Genomic DNA, 18,437 nt, shown 5'->3' with positions numbered 1-18,437 from the left:
GATCACTTAATTTAGACGAGCAGCCAGTTCAAGGAAAAATCTGAACTTCTTCCATTCACGAATGATGGAGGCCACTGTGTTCATTGGGACCTTGAAAGCAGCAGAGCATTTTCTGTACCCTTCCTGAGATCTGTGCTTGGGACAATCCTGTCTCCGGGGTCTACATACAATTACTTTGACTTCATGATTGGTGTCTGCTCTGGTATGCACTGTCAACTATTTTACCTTTAATGTAAAGGTGTGCCTTTCCAAATCATGTCTAATCAACTGCATTTACTCCAGGTGGACGCTAATTAAGCTTTAGAAACATTTAAAGCACAATCAGGTGTTTGCTCAACTTAAAACAAAGTAACAATTTACACAGATATACAGTATGTAACATTATCTCTACTTTGCTAGAGAAGTCTTTTTGCATACAGTATACTTAACAGTAGCTGAATTGAAATGCCTTCAATATGTCCACGGAAATAGTTACCCCATTTAAATTTTTTTAGAAAAGTTCATTTTCAGTCAAGAGTGCCAGGTTTTGTACGCAATTTCCCGTCGAAACACACTCCAGATATATACGAGCCTTCATACTGTATGTCGGCGTATAAATGCTGTATTTGGCAACCGATTCAGTGCGGCTTCGGCCGCCATTCATGGCGGGTATGTCGCAGCTGCGTGAGAACGTGAGGTGCGTCAGGGACACTGCGTAAATGGAAGTGAATGTTTTTCGGTGTTTCTTTTGTAATACTCCACATAATTGTAAAAATTTATTAGGCCTACTAGGAAAATTATTATTTGTATCAGAACGCTTTAGTTAGAACGATCACACTGTCATGATATGGAATTTATTTTGCTTTGTCATATAAGAATAGAAAAAACAGAATATTTTGTTAATATAGTCAGCCAGAGCTGCTAGGAATGCAAAGTTCTCAATGTCCTTTCACCTTCGTTCCTGTCATACTGTGTTGAGTGTTTTTATTTGCACATTAAGAAAACAATTCCTCATTTTAAAAAGCACCTTTCAAGCAACGAGTTTTTTATGTTTTTGACATTTTAGGGTGAAAATTGCATCTGGCTACTAATGTGGACTGAATGGGTGGCAACAATGGGGAAATGAAATTAAATGCCAGTATTTTAAGGGGAATGACCTGTCAGCAACATATTGAGAAAAAAGAACTATGAACTACTTCATTTTTAGCATGGTGAACTGAACTTTGAACTAGTATGCGCAGAAAATGAACTTTCCCAACATTGGGTACCAGTGCAAAAGTTAGTGTAGAGACCTGCATTAGCCAAAATATTCACCCAAAATGTGCCACATTGTCATTATGGTGAATTTGTTGAATGTTGAGGAGGAAAATAAATGTCATATATTAAATTTGGCAACATAATAACTCATTAAGGTTCAGCACTATGAAATAACTTGAAACTGACAAACTGATCTGTAATATATATATTTTTTAAATACCATAAAATTTTGACTACGCAAGGGACTTTCCCCTGAGCTTAAACCCTTGCATTTATTCGAAGATTCATCTTATTTGTGGATTTTCCTGAGCACCACGGTCTCGTCTGTTCTGAGCTTCTTTTTAACTCACAATCAGTCAGGACCATGAACACGATTGATCAAATGATTCGTGAAAATGAAAAGGACGACTGATACACAAATTACCAGCTATTACTTTTGTTTGATGACTGTCTACTTCTTGACATCAATCACCTCTACCTTTGTCAGACTACTGCCATCATCAGGCAAAGGTGTGCACACGACCGTGGGCAGCACAGTATGTGTAAAATGTGCGGCTTATAACCAAAGTGGCTTACTTATGGAAAAAGTGTTGTTTCTTAAATAGTGGTTGTGGCTTAAATACCTGTGGCATCAATAGACAGAATATTATGGTACTCCAAATGAAATAACAAAAATCAGTTTGATGGTCCTTCAATTTGAAAAAAACTAATTAATGAAATCACCCTGGACATAAATGATGGTACTGTATGTTGTAGTCTTTTGGACAACATTTTGAGACAATCACTGCAATCACACGATTTCCGTAACTCTCAATGAGACTTGTCCACCTGCCCACTCCTTATGAATAAACTGCTCCAGCTGTCAGAGGTTTGAAGGGTGCCTTCTTGAGACTGCATGTTTCAGCTCCTTCCACATACTGTATGTTCCATAGAATTTGGATCATTATTCCCTTGGCTCCTGAAGAACTTCTGAATGAATGCTTAACAAATTAAAATGTAACCACAAAAATGACATCATCATGGACAGAAACGTCAGAACCTGTTTCTTTTATTTTTTTCCTATTACATTCTGCATTTCAGATTTATGTTATTTATGTTAATTGTGTCATAAACAAAATTGGATATGATTTGAGAGAGAACTGGTACAATTTCTGATTAACTAAGATACAGTAATTATAGTAAAAAGATTTGAGACTAGATCACAATTTATTTTTTTTATGTCATATGGGTTGATATGATTCCCCCAAAATACACATTAACAAATGTTTAACATGCAGATCATTTAATTTAGATGCAGCAAGCAACATATTATGATGTCAGTGATTGTCATGGTGCAGTAAAAGCAGATCAACAGGGTCTTAGTTCTTAGAGTAAGACGAGTATGATAACCGCTTGTTATTAACATCCTTTTTATTCTTTTTTTTATTCTCAGCTTTGTGTACTGAGGAGTGTGCCCATGGTCGGTGTGTCTCTCCTGACACCTGTCAATGTGAGCCTGGCTGGGGAGGACTGGACTGCTCCAGCGGTGAGTTCAAAACTAGGTTGTTTGCTCCAGGTCTGGCTGCATTATGTGCCTTTCACTGCAACAGTGCATGAGGTCCCCAAAAACATTTTCTGCTTTGGGGCAGTCAAGTCTGTGTTGGATATGTTACATGGGGCTTCATCTGGTAAAAGAAATAACCCGCATGCGAGTTATGTGATCATTTCCTACACACTGACTCCCTACTTAACCAACACACATTCAACTCCAAGATAAAAAAAAAATACTGCAATCCTTAAAAGAAATGACCAGCAAAATATGACAGCAACATTTAACTCATAAACGTCATGTGGCAAGACTCTGTATCGGTTTGTCGTGGTGAAGAAGGAGCTGAGCCAAAAAGCAAAGCTCTCAATTTTACTGATTGATCTACGTTCCTACCATCCTCTATGGTCACGAGCTGTGGGTCGTGACTTGAAACAACAAGATCGCAGATACAAGTGGCCGAAATGTGTTTCAGAGCTGCCAACCGATAGAAATTCCAGAACAATTTGCCCAAATTTGTCTGGATTTCCATATTTTAAACATTTTGTCAAGAACATTACCACAGGACAGTTATTGCAGTATATTATGTAACAGGATAAAAATAATACTGCATACTGTCCAATTGCACAACATAATCATTACTCCATAATAGAAAAATAAACAATTTGATTGAATTGATAATAAAGTATGGCTTCAATATTTGTTATTTAATGTTTTTATTGCATCAACCTTGTAATGGTGGACGCAGTTGCAGCCTGAATCAAAGTATATGAGTTTTCAACGTCCCAAGTCTATTAAATCAGATTTATCACATGTCAAAAGTCAATTAAAAGTCAGCCCTCTATTTTACAAACAAACAAATAACTTGCTGATGAATTGAATTGTATAGTTTATGCATGGACAATAGTTTACATTTCCAAGTTTGTGAATTTACTTAGTGTAGATGTCTTTTCTTGCATGCTATTTATATTATATACATATATTTATGATATCCCCTATTGCTACTGATATGATGGAAATTTCCTCATTATGGGACTAATAACGGTTATCTTATATTACAAATATTGAATTTTAATAATAATATACTTTAACCTGACCCCGTTCTCAGATGACATCTCCAGGGACGTATTTAATTCATTTCTGGTTCAGAGGCCACAAATCTTTTTACATTTATATCTAAATATGCATATTAATTGACTTGTTATTTTGTTGTTCAAATGTGTTTACTTACTGCTACTGTATGTGACAAATGTATTGTGTCACCCAATCACTTATTTCAGTGTTTTGCTCCTTCATGACACGATAGCGTAGCAATTAGCATCATGCTTTTCCATCTTTTCGGACCCACTCCTTGCCCTCCTGTCATGATAACGTAAACGATACGTGTAAGAAGCATGGTTAGAAGTGTAGCTTATTCGCTACCAGGGAGGCGATGATTAGTGACTTATAATGCGTTGACATCGGACGCAATGAGAAATTTCACCTCCGCCACTTGGCACCTGGGGGGGAAGGCATAATAAAATAGCGTGCCCCCAAGCAGATTTCTTTTCTCTTTTTTAAAAAAAAAAGCAATATAGTGTTTATTTCATCGAATTAATTGAAAATTTAAATTTTTTTTTTAAATGAAATTTTCGTCAGCTGTAATATCGGATGCTACAATATTCGTAACAATCGGTGTTATGGCTGTCACAAGTCAGCGTTCAGGGATTCCCGTAAAAAAATACGGACGTTGCGTAACATTTAGCAGCACTGGAGTTCCTCTGCAGGGTTCTCGGGCTCTCCCTTAGAGATAGGGGGAGAAGCTTGGTCATTCGGGAGGGGCGCTGAGTCGAGCCGCTGCTCTTCGCAGACAGAGGAGCCAGATGAGGTGGCTTGGGCATCTGGTTAGGATGCCCCCCAGACGCCTCCCTGGTGACCACCGGGAGGAGATCCCAGAGACGACCCAGGACACGCTGGAGAGACTATGTCTCCCAGCTGACCTGGGAATGCCTCAGGATCCCCCGGAAGAGTTGGACGAAGTGGCTGGGAGAGGGAAGACTTGGCTTCCCTGCTTAAGCTGCTGCCCTGCGGATAAGTGGAAGTAAATGGATGGATAGATGAAGGAGAAATCAACATGTATTATTCTGAGAAATTACCAAACATCTTTGCATGCATGTGTTTTTGATTTGGAGCAAATGGGTTCCTGTCCTTGTAGATCCTCACATTTAATTTCAAGAGCAGATATTTTTAAGGCTGCTGCTTTGTCACTTTTTTTTACAGAACCTAAAGCGTAAAAAGTTAATCTTACGAATAAAATTCAGTCTCCTGTGCTGTATTGGATTATTGGTCTCTTTTATTTTCTTCAGAACTCCACAAACTCTCTCACAGCCTTGACTGCAACTTGTTTGTGTGTGGCCGTATTGGCACATCATCAGTCACATAAGCCACCATGTTGTTTACCTTGCTTTATTGCTGCTTGGGGTTCAAGAGCCTGAGGCATGCCTAAAACGAGCGTTAGGTAAATTTGCCACCATTTTTACAGGCTGAGTGAAGGAAAAAGATGAAGTATTGACTGTCAGTTTGAAGATACAAGAAAATCAGACTGAGAAGAAATTACAGTATTTTAAGTTTGGGTGACTGTCAGGTCAATTCTTTTATCTATCATGGCTATGTGTTTCTGCCTGAAATATTTTGAATAGATATACTCTGAAATCTGAGAAATGAAACATCATCGGCTAATGTATATTCTTACCACCACAGCGCAGTCGCTTCCATGTTATAGTCCAACCATAAATGTTTACTTCTTGCCAGAGGTGGGTAGGAACGCACGACATTTACTCTGTTACATTTACTCAAGTAGCATGATTGACAAATTGTACTTGTCAAAATAGTTTTAATGCTTTTTACTTGAGTATTTATGTTAAAAGAAACGGTATTTCTGCTCAATTTGAGTGATCTATATGCTATTTGTCAATTATTACATGCACAATCTATTTTTAGACTTCACCTTCTACTTCCGCAAAGGGCGCCGTTGAGCCAATCCAATGTGATCACTCGCATCGTTTGACTCCAGTTCACCAATCAAACAGTACAAGGCAGTCACATGACCGCACACAAAGCCTTCGCAGGCCAATCATAGTGACTCGTATTGGGGGGAAAAAACCAGCTGCACGACTTTTACATTGTTACATTTTACATTACAAACTCCAAAATACAATAGCTTTTTTCATGCAGCATATTCTTAAATTGTGACCTCCCAAACTTGGATATTTACAGAGGTGGGTAGTAACGCATTACATTTACTCCATTACATTTACTAAAGTAACATTTTCAATAAACTGTACTTGTCAGAGTACTTTAAATGCACCATACTTTTTACTTTTACTTGAATATTTATGAGAAGAAGGATCGATACTTTTACTCTATTACAATGATCAACATGCCATTCGCTACTTTTATTTATTCATTCTTGCGTGTGCGCGTCTATTTTTAGACTCCATCTTCGACTTCCGCATAGGGTGGCCGTTGCGCCAATCAAACGGGAACACTAATGTCATTTTACTCCAATTCACCAATCAGACGATACAAGGCAGTCACATGACCGCGCACGTAGCCTTTGTGAGCCCATCAAAATAATTCATTTTTCACCAATCAGACGACACAATGCAGTCACATGACCACACACATAGCCTTTGCGAGCCAATCAAAATGACTAATTTTGGGAGGGGAAAAACAGCCACACGAACTTGTTTATTTTACAGACTAAAAAAACACCCCAGCTTTATCATGGAGCTCTTAAATTGTGACTGCTCAAACTTGGATATTTCAGCCCACTTCTAACTTGAGAAAACACCTTGCGGTAAGTTGCAGATGTTTCTATTGTTTTTTGGCTGTGGATACGGCAAAATTAGCCCTATCCTATGGTGTCACACACGCACACACAATCACAAAGTCTGTTCAGCAAATGGCTTCTTCATGAAGTCATTTAAGCTAATAAAGCAAATATGTTTCTGTAGCGCCCAATGCATGTGTCGTTGGTTTTTGGGCAGTTAAGAATTAAAATGGTGGCAGGTGTGTGTCGAATCCCATATGTTTTCAATTTTTTTATTTTATTTGATGTTCTTGCTCTGATGAATTTTTCTATTGAGTAGTTTTTTCATTGAGTACGTTCTTACTCTTACTCAAGTAAATATTTGGATGACTACGTTTTACTTGAGTCGTATTATTCTAAAGTAACAGTACTCTTACTTGAGTACTGTTACTTGAGAATAATACAATATTTGGCTACCTCTGGATATTCCAGCCGACACTTGAGAAGACACCTTGCGGTAAGTTGCAGATGTTTTTGTTATTTTTTGTCTGTACAACATTAGCTCTATTTTATGGTCATAAGTAACTGTAAAACATGGATTTCTAAGGTGCCTTCCGTAATCTCTCTCTCTCTTTCGCTCGCTCGGACATGCACGCATGTACACGCACAAACACACGCACACATGCGCACGCACACACACACACAATAAGCCTGGTCAACAAAGAGGTTCTTTATTCAGTTATTTCAGTGAATAAAGCAAAAAATGTGTCTGTAAGGCATGCATGTGTTTTAGGGCACTTAAAAAAATGAAATGATGGCAGAAATGATGGGATAACTGCAGCCGCTCTGGTACGACAACAGACAGTCAAGTGACAGAGAACACTTTTCAGACATAAGGAAATTGACAAAAAAAAAAACAGTGACTGAGCAATAAAGGTATGCTAGTTATCTGGTAATGCCGGTACATTTTCTTTTGTGACAATTGTGCAAAAAGATGCAGAGTCCTCTAGCACTTAGAGCAGTTCGAATGACTAATATTGCAATAGTATGGTGCAATGACCATTGTGCAAAGGGCGCCGAGACTTCAAGCGACTAGTACGATAATCTGGGACAATGTTGATTGTGCAAATGTTGCAGATACTCGTCAGTCAGTGTGCAAATGGAGCAGATGCTACTCTGGCATGAGTGGCCAGTATTGGTCAACAACAGATATGCAAATAGTGCAGCGTGGTGAGACTGCTACAGTGAGTGCACGAGTAATGTATAATTGGCCCGACAGAAATGTGACAACAAACTCAAGACAAAAAATTGTCTAACATGAAATGAAATTAAAGTTTTCCTGTTTTAGGATTTCAGTTCTTTGGAACCTTCTGATAGGTTTTTTTGGCTACATTTGAGTTAATTAGACACACCTGTGGATGTATTTGAACCAGCCAAACCTGAAACGCACTGCTTCTTTGTGTAACTTCATGCGAAAGTCAAAAGAAATCAGCCAATATATTCAGGAAGCGAAGTGTGGACTTGCGCAAGTGTGGTTCTTCCTTGGATGCAAATTCTAGATGGCTGAAGGTGCCACGTTCATCTTGTTCAAACCAATATACGCAAGTGTAAATACCAAGGGTCCAGGCATAATCATTATCAGTGTCATAGAGATGAATGTGCTTTGGTCCGAAATGTGCATATTAACCCAAGAACAAAAGCAAAAGACCTTGTGAAGATGCTGATTGTAGCTGGTAAGAGTGTGTCATTATCCACATTAAAACAAGTACTGTCTCAACATGGGCTGAAAGGTCACTCTGCCAGGAAGGAGCCATTACTCCAAAAGAAACATAAACGCATTTGTGGCAATTTGAAGATTTTTTTTGCAACCGGAGCCAATATTTTCTCATTTTGATCAGTTCTAAAGCATGTTCTTTTCACCACTGTTTTCTGCTCCTTTGCCCGCCGTTGCTTTTGTGGCGTGTCTGTTTTGTCGAACAGTTGTGACATTCTTTACCTTTTGATGACTTATAGGTCGGATGAGTGCGACGCGAGTGTCCATATTGTATCCGCATTGGATACGTATCCCGTTTATATCCACATATAAAAGAGGCCTGGGTCAGATATGAAAAAAATCGGAATTTTACTACGCATTTACTGCCATTGACAGCTTTAGAAGTCAAATATCCATGTTAACTGGGAAGGCTGGCAGTGAACATGAAACATTGAGATATATGTCACACTGGGCACAAAAACAAAAACAAAAAAAATCACAATTGAGCCGCAGTGTGAACAAGCCTAAATCACAAGCATAAATAAACAGAGGTCTGCTTAAACTAATAACACACAAACAATTATACAGGTATGTTTTCATACTTTTATTGAAAATAATGTATACATTCACAGGGCAGGGAGGAAAAATTAAATGAACCCTTGGATTTAATAATTGGGTAACCCTCGTTTGGAAGCAATAACCTCAACCAAACATTTCCTATAGTTGCAGATCAGACTTGCAGAATGATCAGGATGAATTTGGGACCATTCCTCTTGACAAAACTGTTGCAGTTCAGCAAGATTCCTGAGTGTGATTAGCTCTCTTGAGGTCATGTCACAGGATCTCAATCACGTTGAGGTCAGGGCTTCGACTGGGCCACTCCAGAAAACCTATTTTTTTTCTTCTGAAGCCATTTTGTTGTTGATTTGCTTCTTTGCTTTGGATCATTGTCCTGTTGCAACACCAATACTCTTTTGAGCTTCAACGGTTGGACAGATGGCCTGAAGTTCTTCTGCAAAATATCTTGATAAATTTGTGGAACATGTTTCCATTGACCAAGCAGTCCAGGCCCTGAGGGAACAAGCACGCCCATACCATGATGCTCCCTTCACCATGCTTCACAGTTGGGATAAGGTTTTGATGTTGGTGTGCTGTGCTATTTTTTTCTCCACCCATGGGGTTGTGTGTTCCTCCCAAACAATTCAACTTTGGTTTCATCTGTCCATGGAATATTTTGCCAGTAGTGCTAAGGAACATCCAAAGGCTCTTTAGCAAACCACAAACATGTAGCAATGTTTTCTAGACAGCAACGGCTTCCTCCTTGGTGTTCTCCCATGAAACCCGTTCTTGTTTACTTTTTTTATGTATGGTAGCTTTGTCAACAGAGATTTTGGCACGTGCCAGTGATTTCTTCTTCTGACACGCCAACGTTCTTTTTTACCGCATTAAGCATTTTTCGCATCAAAGTCCTTGCACATTAAAATAAATGTCGACTGAAAGTTTAAGGTTGTGGGTTTATTTTTCTGTGTGTTTTCCTGACTTCGAATGATTTTTGAGACAATATTTCATGTAATCCAAAAATGCCTAGCCTCAACTTGGATAAAAGGGTCAGATTACAGTGTGCTTTTGTCCATTTGCCTTCTTTAAGCCGGATGTACTCACTGGTCATTACTGATCCCTTTTCAAATACTACAAACAATTGATTTAAACCAAGATGGCGCCTACCAGTGTGGTCGCCTCGGTAACGCGCTCTCAAGTATTGTTTTTTATTTTGTTTTTTTCGTTCGTCTTTGGAGACATTACACGACTCACTTACACAAGGGGAGACTTGCTAACCATCAAGGAGGCTACTCCGGACTTTCTTTCACCAACTTTCGCAAATCCGCTAATTTTTTTCCCCCGAGTTACTTACTGGGGCGGCGTCCGCGGTTTTCAGCGTATGGAGGCGGAAACAGCGCCACAGAGGGAAGCGAGCCGGCATTCAGGTGAAACTCCGCAAGAGAGGACACAGATTGGCCTTCTTGTCGATCCACCTCGCGAATGTACGCTCCCTACCTAACAAAATGAACAAGCTTCATCTTCTGTTAAAGACCAGTAAAGACTTCAGACGTTCCTCCGCCATGTGCTTTACGGAGACCTGGTTTTGCGACGCTGTACCCGATGGCGCCGTCAAGCTTCCCGGCTTCCATATTAATCGAGCAGATCGCGACATGAAATCATCGGGGGAAACAAAAGGGGGCGGGATATGCTTCTATATCAACAACAAATGGTGTACGGACGTCACGGAGCTCAGCACACACTGCAGCCCACATTTGGAGTCGCTGTTTTTGAACTGTAAGCCATTTTACTCGCCGCGTGAGTTCGCATCATTCATCCTGGCTGGCGTCTACATTCCGCCTCAACACGAACGCCGCACTGCTCACGCTCGCTGAACAAGTCAATGAAATTGAATTTTTTTAATTATTTTATATTATTTATATTATTCTCGGGGACTTTAACAAAGCTAAACTCAACCACGAGCTCCCTAAATAGAAGCAGCACAACGACCAGGGAAAATAACATTTTAGACCACTGCTACACTACGTTAAAAAACGCATACCGTGCTATACCTCGTGCAGCCCTGGGATCGTCTGATCACTGCTAAATTCACTTAATACCGACGTACAGGCAAGAACTTAAATGCGCGAAGCCTCCAGTGAAAACAGTGAAAAAGTGGACCAATGAAGCAAAGATGGAACTTCAAAGCTGCTTAGACTGTACAGACTGGAGTGTCTTTGAAAATTCAGCTGGCAGCCTGGATAAATATATGGACACTGTTACATCCTATATCAGTTTCTGTGAAGATGTGTGTGTACCAACAAAATCATTTTGCACATTCAACAACAACAAGCCGTGGTTCACTGCTAAACTTGAACAGCTTCGCCAAGCTAAGGAGGACGCATATCAGAGCGGGGACAGGGCCCTGAATAATCGCACTAGAAACCAGCTGACTAAAGAAATTAACATTGCAAAGAGGAACTATGCAGCAAAGTTGGAAAAACAGTTTAGTGCTAACGACTCTAAATCAGTCTGGCATGCATTCCAATCGCTGACTAATTACAAGCGACGATCCCCCCAAGCTGAGAACAATAGCACACTAGCCAACGACATGAATACCTTCTACTGCAGATTTGAAAAGAACACTTTGGAACTGTGCAAAGTACCATCCTGTTTCAAACGCTCCACCATCATTCCAGTCCTCAAGAAACCTGCAATCTCGGGTCTAAATGACTACAGGCCTGTCGCCTTGACATCTGTGGTCATGAAGTTCTTTGAATGTCTCGTGCTTGACCACCTCAAGAGCGTCACAGGTCCCCTGCTGGACCCCTTGCTGTTTGCCTACCAAGCGAACAGGTCTGCGGATGATGCAGTCAACATGGGACTGCACTTCATCCTAGAACACCTCGACAGTGCAGGGACCTACGCGAGGATCCTGTTTGTGGACTTCAGCTCAACGTTCAACACCATCATCCCTGAACTCCTTTCATCCAAGCTTCTCCAGCTCAGCGTCTCACCTTCCATCTGCCAGTGGATTTACAGCTTTCTGACGAGCAAGACACAGCAGGTCAGGCTGGGGGAGGCCACCTCATCCACACGCAGCATCAGCACTGGGGCTCCCCAAGGTTGTGTCCTCTCTCCGGTGCTCTTCTCTCTACACGAACGACTGCACCTCAACGCACCCGACTGTCAAACTCCTGAAGTTTGCACATGACACCACTGTCATCGGCCTCATCAAGGACGGTGATGAGTCTGCATATCAACAGAAAGCGGAGCGGCTGGAGCTGTGGTGCGGCCGACACAACTTGGAGATGAACACGCTCAAGATTGGAGAGATGATCGTGGACTTGAGGAGGCATCCTTCGCCACAGCTGCCCCTCACGTTGTCCTGCTGCCTTGTGTCAACCGTCGAGACCTTCAAGTTCCTGGGAATTACAGTCTCTCAGGACCTGAAGTGGGCGACCAACATCAACTCCATCCTCAAAAAGGCCCAGCAGAGGAAGTACTTCCTGCGGCTTCTGAGAAAGCACGGCCTGCCACGAGAGCTGCTGAGGCAGTTCTACACAGCGGTTATCGAATCACTCCTGTGTTCTTCCATCACAGTCTGGTTTGATGCAGCTACAAAAAAGGACAAACTCCGACTGCAACGGACAATCAAAACTGCTGAAAGGATTGTCGGTACCCCCCTACCCACCATTGAGGACTTGCACGCTGCCAGAACTAAGACAAGAGCATGCAAAATCCTCTCGGACCCTCCGCATCCCGGTCACCAGCTCTTCCAGCTCCTTCCCTCAGGTAGGCACTACTGATCAATGCAAACTAGAACTAGCAGACATTCCAACAGCTTCTTCCCTCTTGCGATCAATTTCTTAAACAGCTAACCTACAATTCCATTACAACATGCTGGGCAATTTTTTTAACTTGAGTTCGTTGTCACATTTCTGTGGGGCCAATTATACATTACTCGTGCACTCACTGTAGTTGTCTCGCCACCCTGCACTATTTGCATATACTGGCCACTCATGCCAGAGTAGCATCTGCTCCATTTTTACACTGATTGAGGAGTATCTGCAACATTTGCACAACCAACATTGTCCCAGATTATCGCTCTACTCGTCACTTTAAACCGCATACACTCCTTGAAGTCTCAGTGCCCTTTGCACAATGGTCATTGCATCGGACTATTGCAATATGCGTCATTCGAACTGCTCTAAGTGCTAGAGGACTCTGCATCTTTTTGCACAATTGTCAAAAATAAAATAAAAAATTTACCGGCATTACCAGATAACTAGCAACCCTTTACTGCTCAGTGACAATGTCAATGTCTTTATGTCTCTTTGGCAATGTCTTTATGTCTCAAAAGCGTTCTCTGTCAATTGGCTGTCTGTTGTCGTACTCGAGCGGCTCCAACTACCGAAGACAAATTCCTTGTGTGTTTTTGGACATACTTGGCAAATAAAGATGATTCTCATTCTGATTTATAGTTAGGATCATTCAGGCAGAGGCACAGACTGCTTAATCCATGGAGTATCTTCATGAGAGTATGATGGGATTAGGTATTTGATTTAAATTTTAGTTGTGGAGTCGGTTTGTTTCAAATGTAGACTATGTAGGAATAACAGGCTATGTCTTAATTTCTGTAGACTTCTGAAAATTGATTGCTAGATGTTCCTGTGCAATTTCAACCAATGACAGGAAATGACCCTAGAACAAAAAGGATCATGGGTAGCTCACCTTTCTATTTATCCTTGCCGTTTCTCAGGAAGGAGTTACAGACCCTGAGGTTTGATTTTCATTTATTCTCTGTAGCTCACTTGATCATGAATTTTAAATTTGATACAGGTCAAGTTATAGAAGGAGAGACACATCACTCGGCAGTCGTCTTTCTTATCGCGTTTGAGATGTGCAAATTACGCAGCGAGATCTTTACCAGATCTTCCTGACCTTGTCCCCATGGAGAATATGTGACCCTCCAGCACCAAAGCGATCGGAAGTCACTTGGCTGTGTTTTGAGCTCGAGCCCATGAACCATTGACTCTGAAAAAGATTGATTTTCAGATGTGATTCAAACACCAGAAAAATAAGTAAACATCACTTCGCAGATGGAAAAAAAAATGCTTTTATTGAAAGGGTACAGCGAAATCTTTATTAGAAAAGTCGGAAAACGATGAGAGCTCAATGACACCAATCGGCTACTGCAGCGCGCAAAACATGTACATCATGTCTAGTATCAACAGAAAGCTTGGGGCTCTCTGCAGCCGCGGATTTAATTCAAATGTCCGTCATTACATGTATGAACCAACAAGAGGTTGTAATACAGTCCCTCCTGATGTAAACAAAATATCCTTGTTACTAGGCTAACGCCGCAACGGCGCTTCTGATCTTTAAACGGATATCTTCACCAAATATTACCCGATCACCACAACCTGTGGGACTCCTGAGGCAGCTGATGGGTACCGGCTGGCCAAGCGGAATGCAGCTCTGGTGGTCGCTGAAGTAAAAACTCTGGTATGGGAGGAGTTCGGTGAGGCCATGGAGAAAGACTTCCGGCTTCGAGGAAATTCTGGTCCACCATCCGACGTCTCAGGAGAGGAAAGCAGTGCACCACCAACACTGTGTATAGTGGGGATGGGGCGCTGCTGACCTCGACTCGGGACGTTGTGAGTCGGTGGGGAGAATACTTCGAAGACCTCCTCAATTCCACCGACACGCCTTCCCATGAGGAAGCAGAGTGTGGGTTCTCTGAGGCGGGCTCTCCTATCTCTGGGTTTGAGGTCACCGAGGTAGTTAAAAAGCTCCTCGGTGACAGGGCCCCGGGGGTGGATGAGATTCGCCTGGAGTTCCTAAAGGCTCTGGAAGTTGTGGGGCTGTCCTGGTTGACACGCCTCTGCAACATCGACAGTGCCTCTGCATTGGCAGACTGTGGTGGTGGTCCCCCTTTTTAAGAAGGGGGACCGGAGGGTGTGTTACAACTACAGGGGGATCACACTGCTCAGCCTCCCTGGTAAGGTCTATTCAGGGGTGCTGGAGAGGAGGGTCCATCGGGAAGTCGAATCTCAGATTCAGGAGGAGCAGTGTGGTTTTCGTCCTGGCCGTGGAACAGTGGACCAGCTCTACACCCTCGGCAGGGTCCTCGAGGGTGCATGGGAGTTCGCCCAACCAGTCTACATGTGTTTTGTGGACTTGGAGAAGGCGTTCGACCGTGTCCCTCGGGGAGTCCTGTGGAGGGTGCTTCAGGAGTATGGGGTACCGAACCCCCTGATACGGGCTGTTCAGTCCCTGTACGACCGGAGTCAGAGTTTGGTCCGCATATCTGGCAGTAAGTCGGACTTGTTCCCGGTGAGGGTTGGACTCCGCCAAGGCTGCCCTTTGTCGCCGATTCTGTTCATAACTTTTATGGACAGAATTTATAGGCGCAGCCAAGGTGTAGAGGGGGTCCGGTTTGGTGGCCTCAGTATTGCATCTCTGCTTTTTGCTGATGATGTGGTTCTGTTGGCTTCATCAAACCGTGAGCTCCAACTCTCACTGGAGCAGTTCGCAGCCGAGTGTGAAGCGGCTGGGATGAGAATCAGCACCTCCAAATCTGAGACCATGGTCCTCAGTCGGAAAAGGGTGGCATGCCCTCTCCGGGGCGGGGATGAGATCCTGCCCCAAGTGGAGGAGTTCAAGTATCTTGGGGTCTTGTTCACGAGTGAGGGAAGAATGGAACGGGAGATCGACAGACGGATCGGTGCAGCGTCTGCAGTGATGCGGACTTTGTATCGGTCCGTTGTGGTAAAGAAGGAGCTAAGCCGAAAGGCGAAGCTCTCAATTTACCGGTCGATCTTCGTCCCTACCCTCACCTATGGTCATGACCTGTGGGTCGTGACCGAAAGAACGAGATCCCGGATACAAGCGGCCGAAATGAGTTTCCTCCGCAGGGTGTCCGGGCTCTCCCTTAGAGATAGGGTGAGAAGCTCGGTCATCCGGGAGGATCTCAGAGTAGAGCCGCTGCTCCTCCGCATTGAGAGGAGCCAGATGAGGTGGCTGGGGCATCTGATTCGGATGCCTCCCGGACGCCTCCCTGGTGAACATGTCCCACCGGGAGGAGACCCCGGGGACGACCCAGGACACGCTGGAGATACTACGTCCTTCGGCTGGCCTGGGAACAGCCTCGGGATCCCTCCGGAAGAGCTGGATGAAGTGGCTGGGGAGAGGGAAGTCTGGGCGTCCCTGCTAAAGCTACTGCCTCCGCGACCCGACCCGGATAAGCGGTAGAAAATGGATGGATGGATGGATATAGTTCGAAAACAGAGCCGTGCGACTGCAGATCGGTTTTGTGCTGGAGGGTCACATATATTAGTTGGTCCTTTGTTTGCTGGTTAGTAAAGTATTATTATTCATGACTGTTAGTTGGTAATCTACTTGCGGAAGCGAAGCCCAGAGTGTGTAAAAAGAAAGCGAGTATCTATAAAACCAATGAAAGCATTTTAACTTGCGAAGGCAGCAGTTCATACATTACACTGTATGTATGTCGTGCGCATTTGGAAACACCGCACCACCATCTAGCAAGAGCCTTCAATGAGCAATCTTACTGTTTTACTGCTTTTAATGTGGGTCTGTTTACATCACAAAACTTATGTGTGTTACATTATAATCCACAAAATTCCAAAGAATTGTTAAACGTCAGGTGTGTCCGATTTCTGATAGATTACACTGTAATGTCCTTTATAAGCACAACGCACATTTGCCTTGCTATGCTAATTTATGCTCCCCCAAAGAGCTTCTGCCATACAACAAAGCTTCTCATCTGTGTCGTGGAAAGCCTGTTAAGGTGTGCAACAACATAAAGCTGCTTTCAGCTTCCCATCAGGTTTAGTTTGCTCTCACACACATTCCTATTCTTATCTCACATTGACAGCTCAACTGTACATAACCACCCAGATGCATCGCTGTGTTCTAGCAACTTCTGTTCTTGGTGTGTACTCTGTGAGTTTTCTGATGCAGTACTTTGTCCAGTCTTTCAACCACCAAGTTTGATTGTTTTACAAGCAAACCCTCACACTCCAGATTTTAAACTAAATTTGCTTAATGTGTAGTCACTTAAGCAGTTTACAAGCTATCTTTCAGCTCTTTCAGAATTCAGTTATTACTCCAGATTCAATTTGATGAAGTTAAGCACAAGAATGGTGATAACAGGCTGGTTTTGGTTTACAACATTTAATCTATATGGAATTGCTTGCAAGAAGGCCAAAAAGTACATTTCTGAATGTATTTTGGATGGAGATGTATTCCCTGGAGTCTACCTGTAACCAAACAATAAGCATATATAGACATTAGTGACTGATATCATTGAAAGCGTATCTAATCTTTCCATACAGTCAACAAACGTTAGTCTCAAAATGAATAACACTTGACTTCATCCTCTATGGATCACTAAAATGAACTACACTACAAGCAAAATTGCTTTCTCCATGCAGAAACACCACCATTATTATTTCACAGCATGTGAGCAGCATAGGGAATGACATCCACATGCATTAACTGTGAATTAATGTGTAGCACTTTACTCAAAGGGAAAAGGGAGAGGAAAAAGGGAAAAGTAAAGGGACCACATAATCATCGCAGGTGGTTTAGCATGTCTGCCTCAGAGTCGAGAGGTGATGGTCCACACACAAAATATTTTATTTTGATTAAAATCAAAATAAAATATTTTTATTTTATTTAGAAAAAAAATCAATAGTTTATTTTCTTTTTGATTTTACTAATTTACTAACTAAAAAGGCCGAAAGGAAAAGAAGAAGACTGTAGCTATGGTGTGTGTTCAATGAAAAAAAAGTTATTTACCCAAACATTTCAAAAGAATACATTCATCCATCTATTTTCTGAACCGCTTATCCTCACAAGGGTCGCGGGCGCCCTGGAGCCTATCCCAGATATCTTCGGGCGAGGCGCAGGCACGAGGAGAACATGCAAACTCCACACAGGCAAGGCTGATTGATCCTCAAAACTGTGAGGCGGATGTGCTAACCAGTCGTCCACCGTGCTGCCAAAAGAATACATTGTAGAGCTGTAATGTTAATACCATGATACTGTTAATACCATGATACAACAATATTTTTGCTCACTCCATTCATACCGTCAGAATCTGCTGTCGGCCCATGCCTATTGATGCTTTTCTGTGAGCTCCTTCATGGACACTCCTTGTTCCTCGATACTTGCAGTGTATTTAAGACAATTGAGATCATAGCTCATCTTTTGTGAGATCAACATTGTGAGATCAACTCTTCGGTTGCTTGAGAAGCAGTTTGATTGTGAATAAGGTATAATTGAGAATTGTACCTTATGTATCTTTGTGGCACTGCGACTAGGGTTGGCACCTTTCAGAAATGAAAATAAGGAACGGCCACCACGGCATCTCGGGGTCATGGCACCACAGACCCAATACCTATGGAATGGGGCGCCCATATCAGTGTTATATGAATGAATTCGGTTGAATGTTTGGTGGTGGTCGGAGGGGCCATAGGCGCAGAATGGCAGCCACGCTTCCATCAGACTGCCCCTTGCAGGGCAGCTGTGGCTACACAAGTAGCTTACTACCACCAGGGTGAGTAAAT

The 18,437-nt window shown here is 42.4% G+C and overlaps 1 protein-coding gene across 5 annotated transcripts in view; it reads left to right on the top strand.

The window, feature by feature from the left end:
• Positions 1-18,437, top strand: part of LOC133395806 (multiple epidermal growth factor-like domains protein 11) — a 246,997-nt gene that overhangs the window by 89,100 nt on the left and 139,460 nt on the right. For all 5 annotated transcript variants that reach the window (XM_061665019.1, XM_061665028.1, XM_061665037.1 and 2 more), the window contains exon 5: positions 2,669-2,761. In XM_061665019.1, the coding sequence (XP_061521003.1) occupies positions 2,669-2,761 (93 nt within the window). The remainder of the gene's footprint in view (positions 1-2,668; positions 2,762-18,437) is intronic.

Source organism: Phycodurus eques, chromosome 2, assembly GCF_024500275.1.
Source record: "Phycodurus eques isolate BA_2022a chromosome 2, UOR_Pequ_1.1, whole genome shotgun sequence".
NCBI classification, from domain to species: domain Eukaryota; kingdom Metazoa; phylum Chordata; class Actinopteri; order Syngnathiformes; family Syngnathidae; genus Phycodurus; species Phycodurus eques.
The sequence above is the reverse complement of the archived record's forward strand: the minus strand, read 5'-3'. Positions and strand labels throughout refer to the sequence as shown.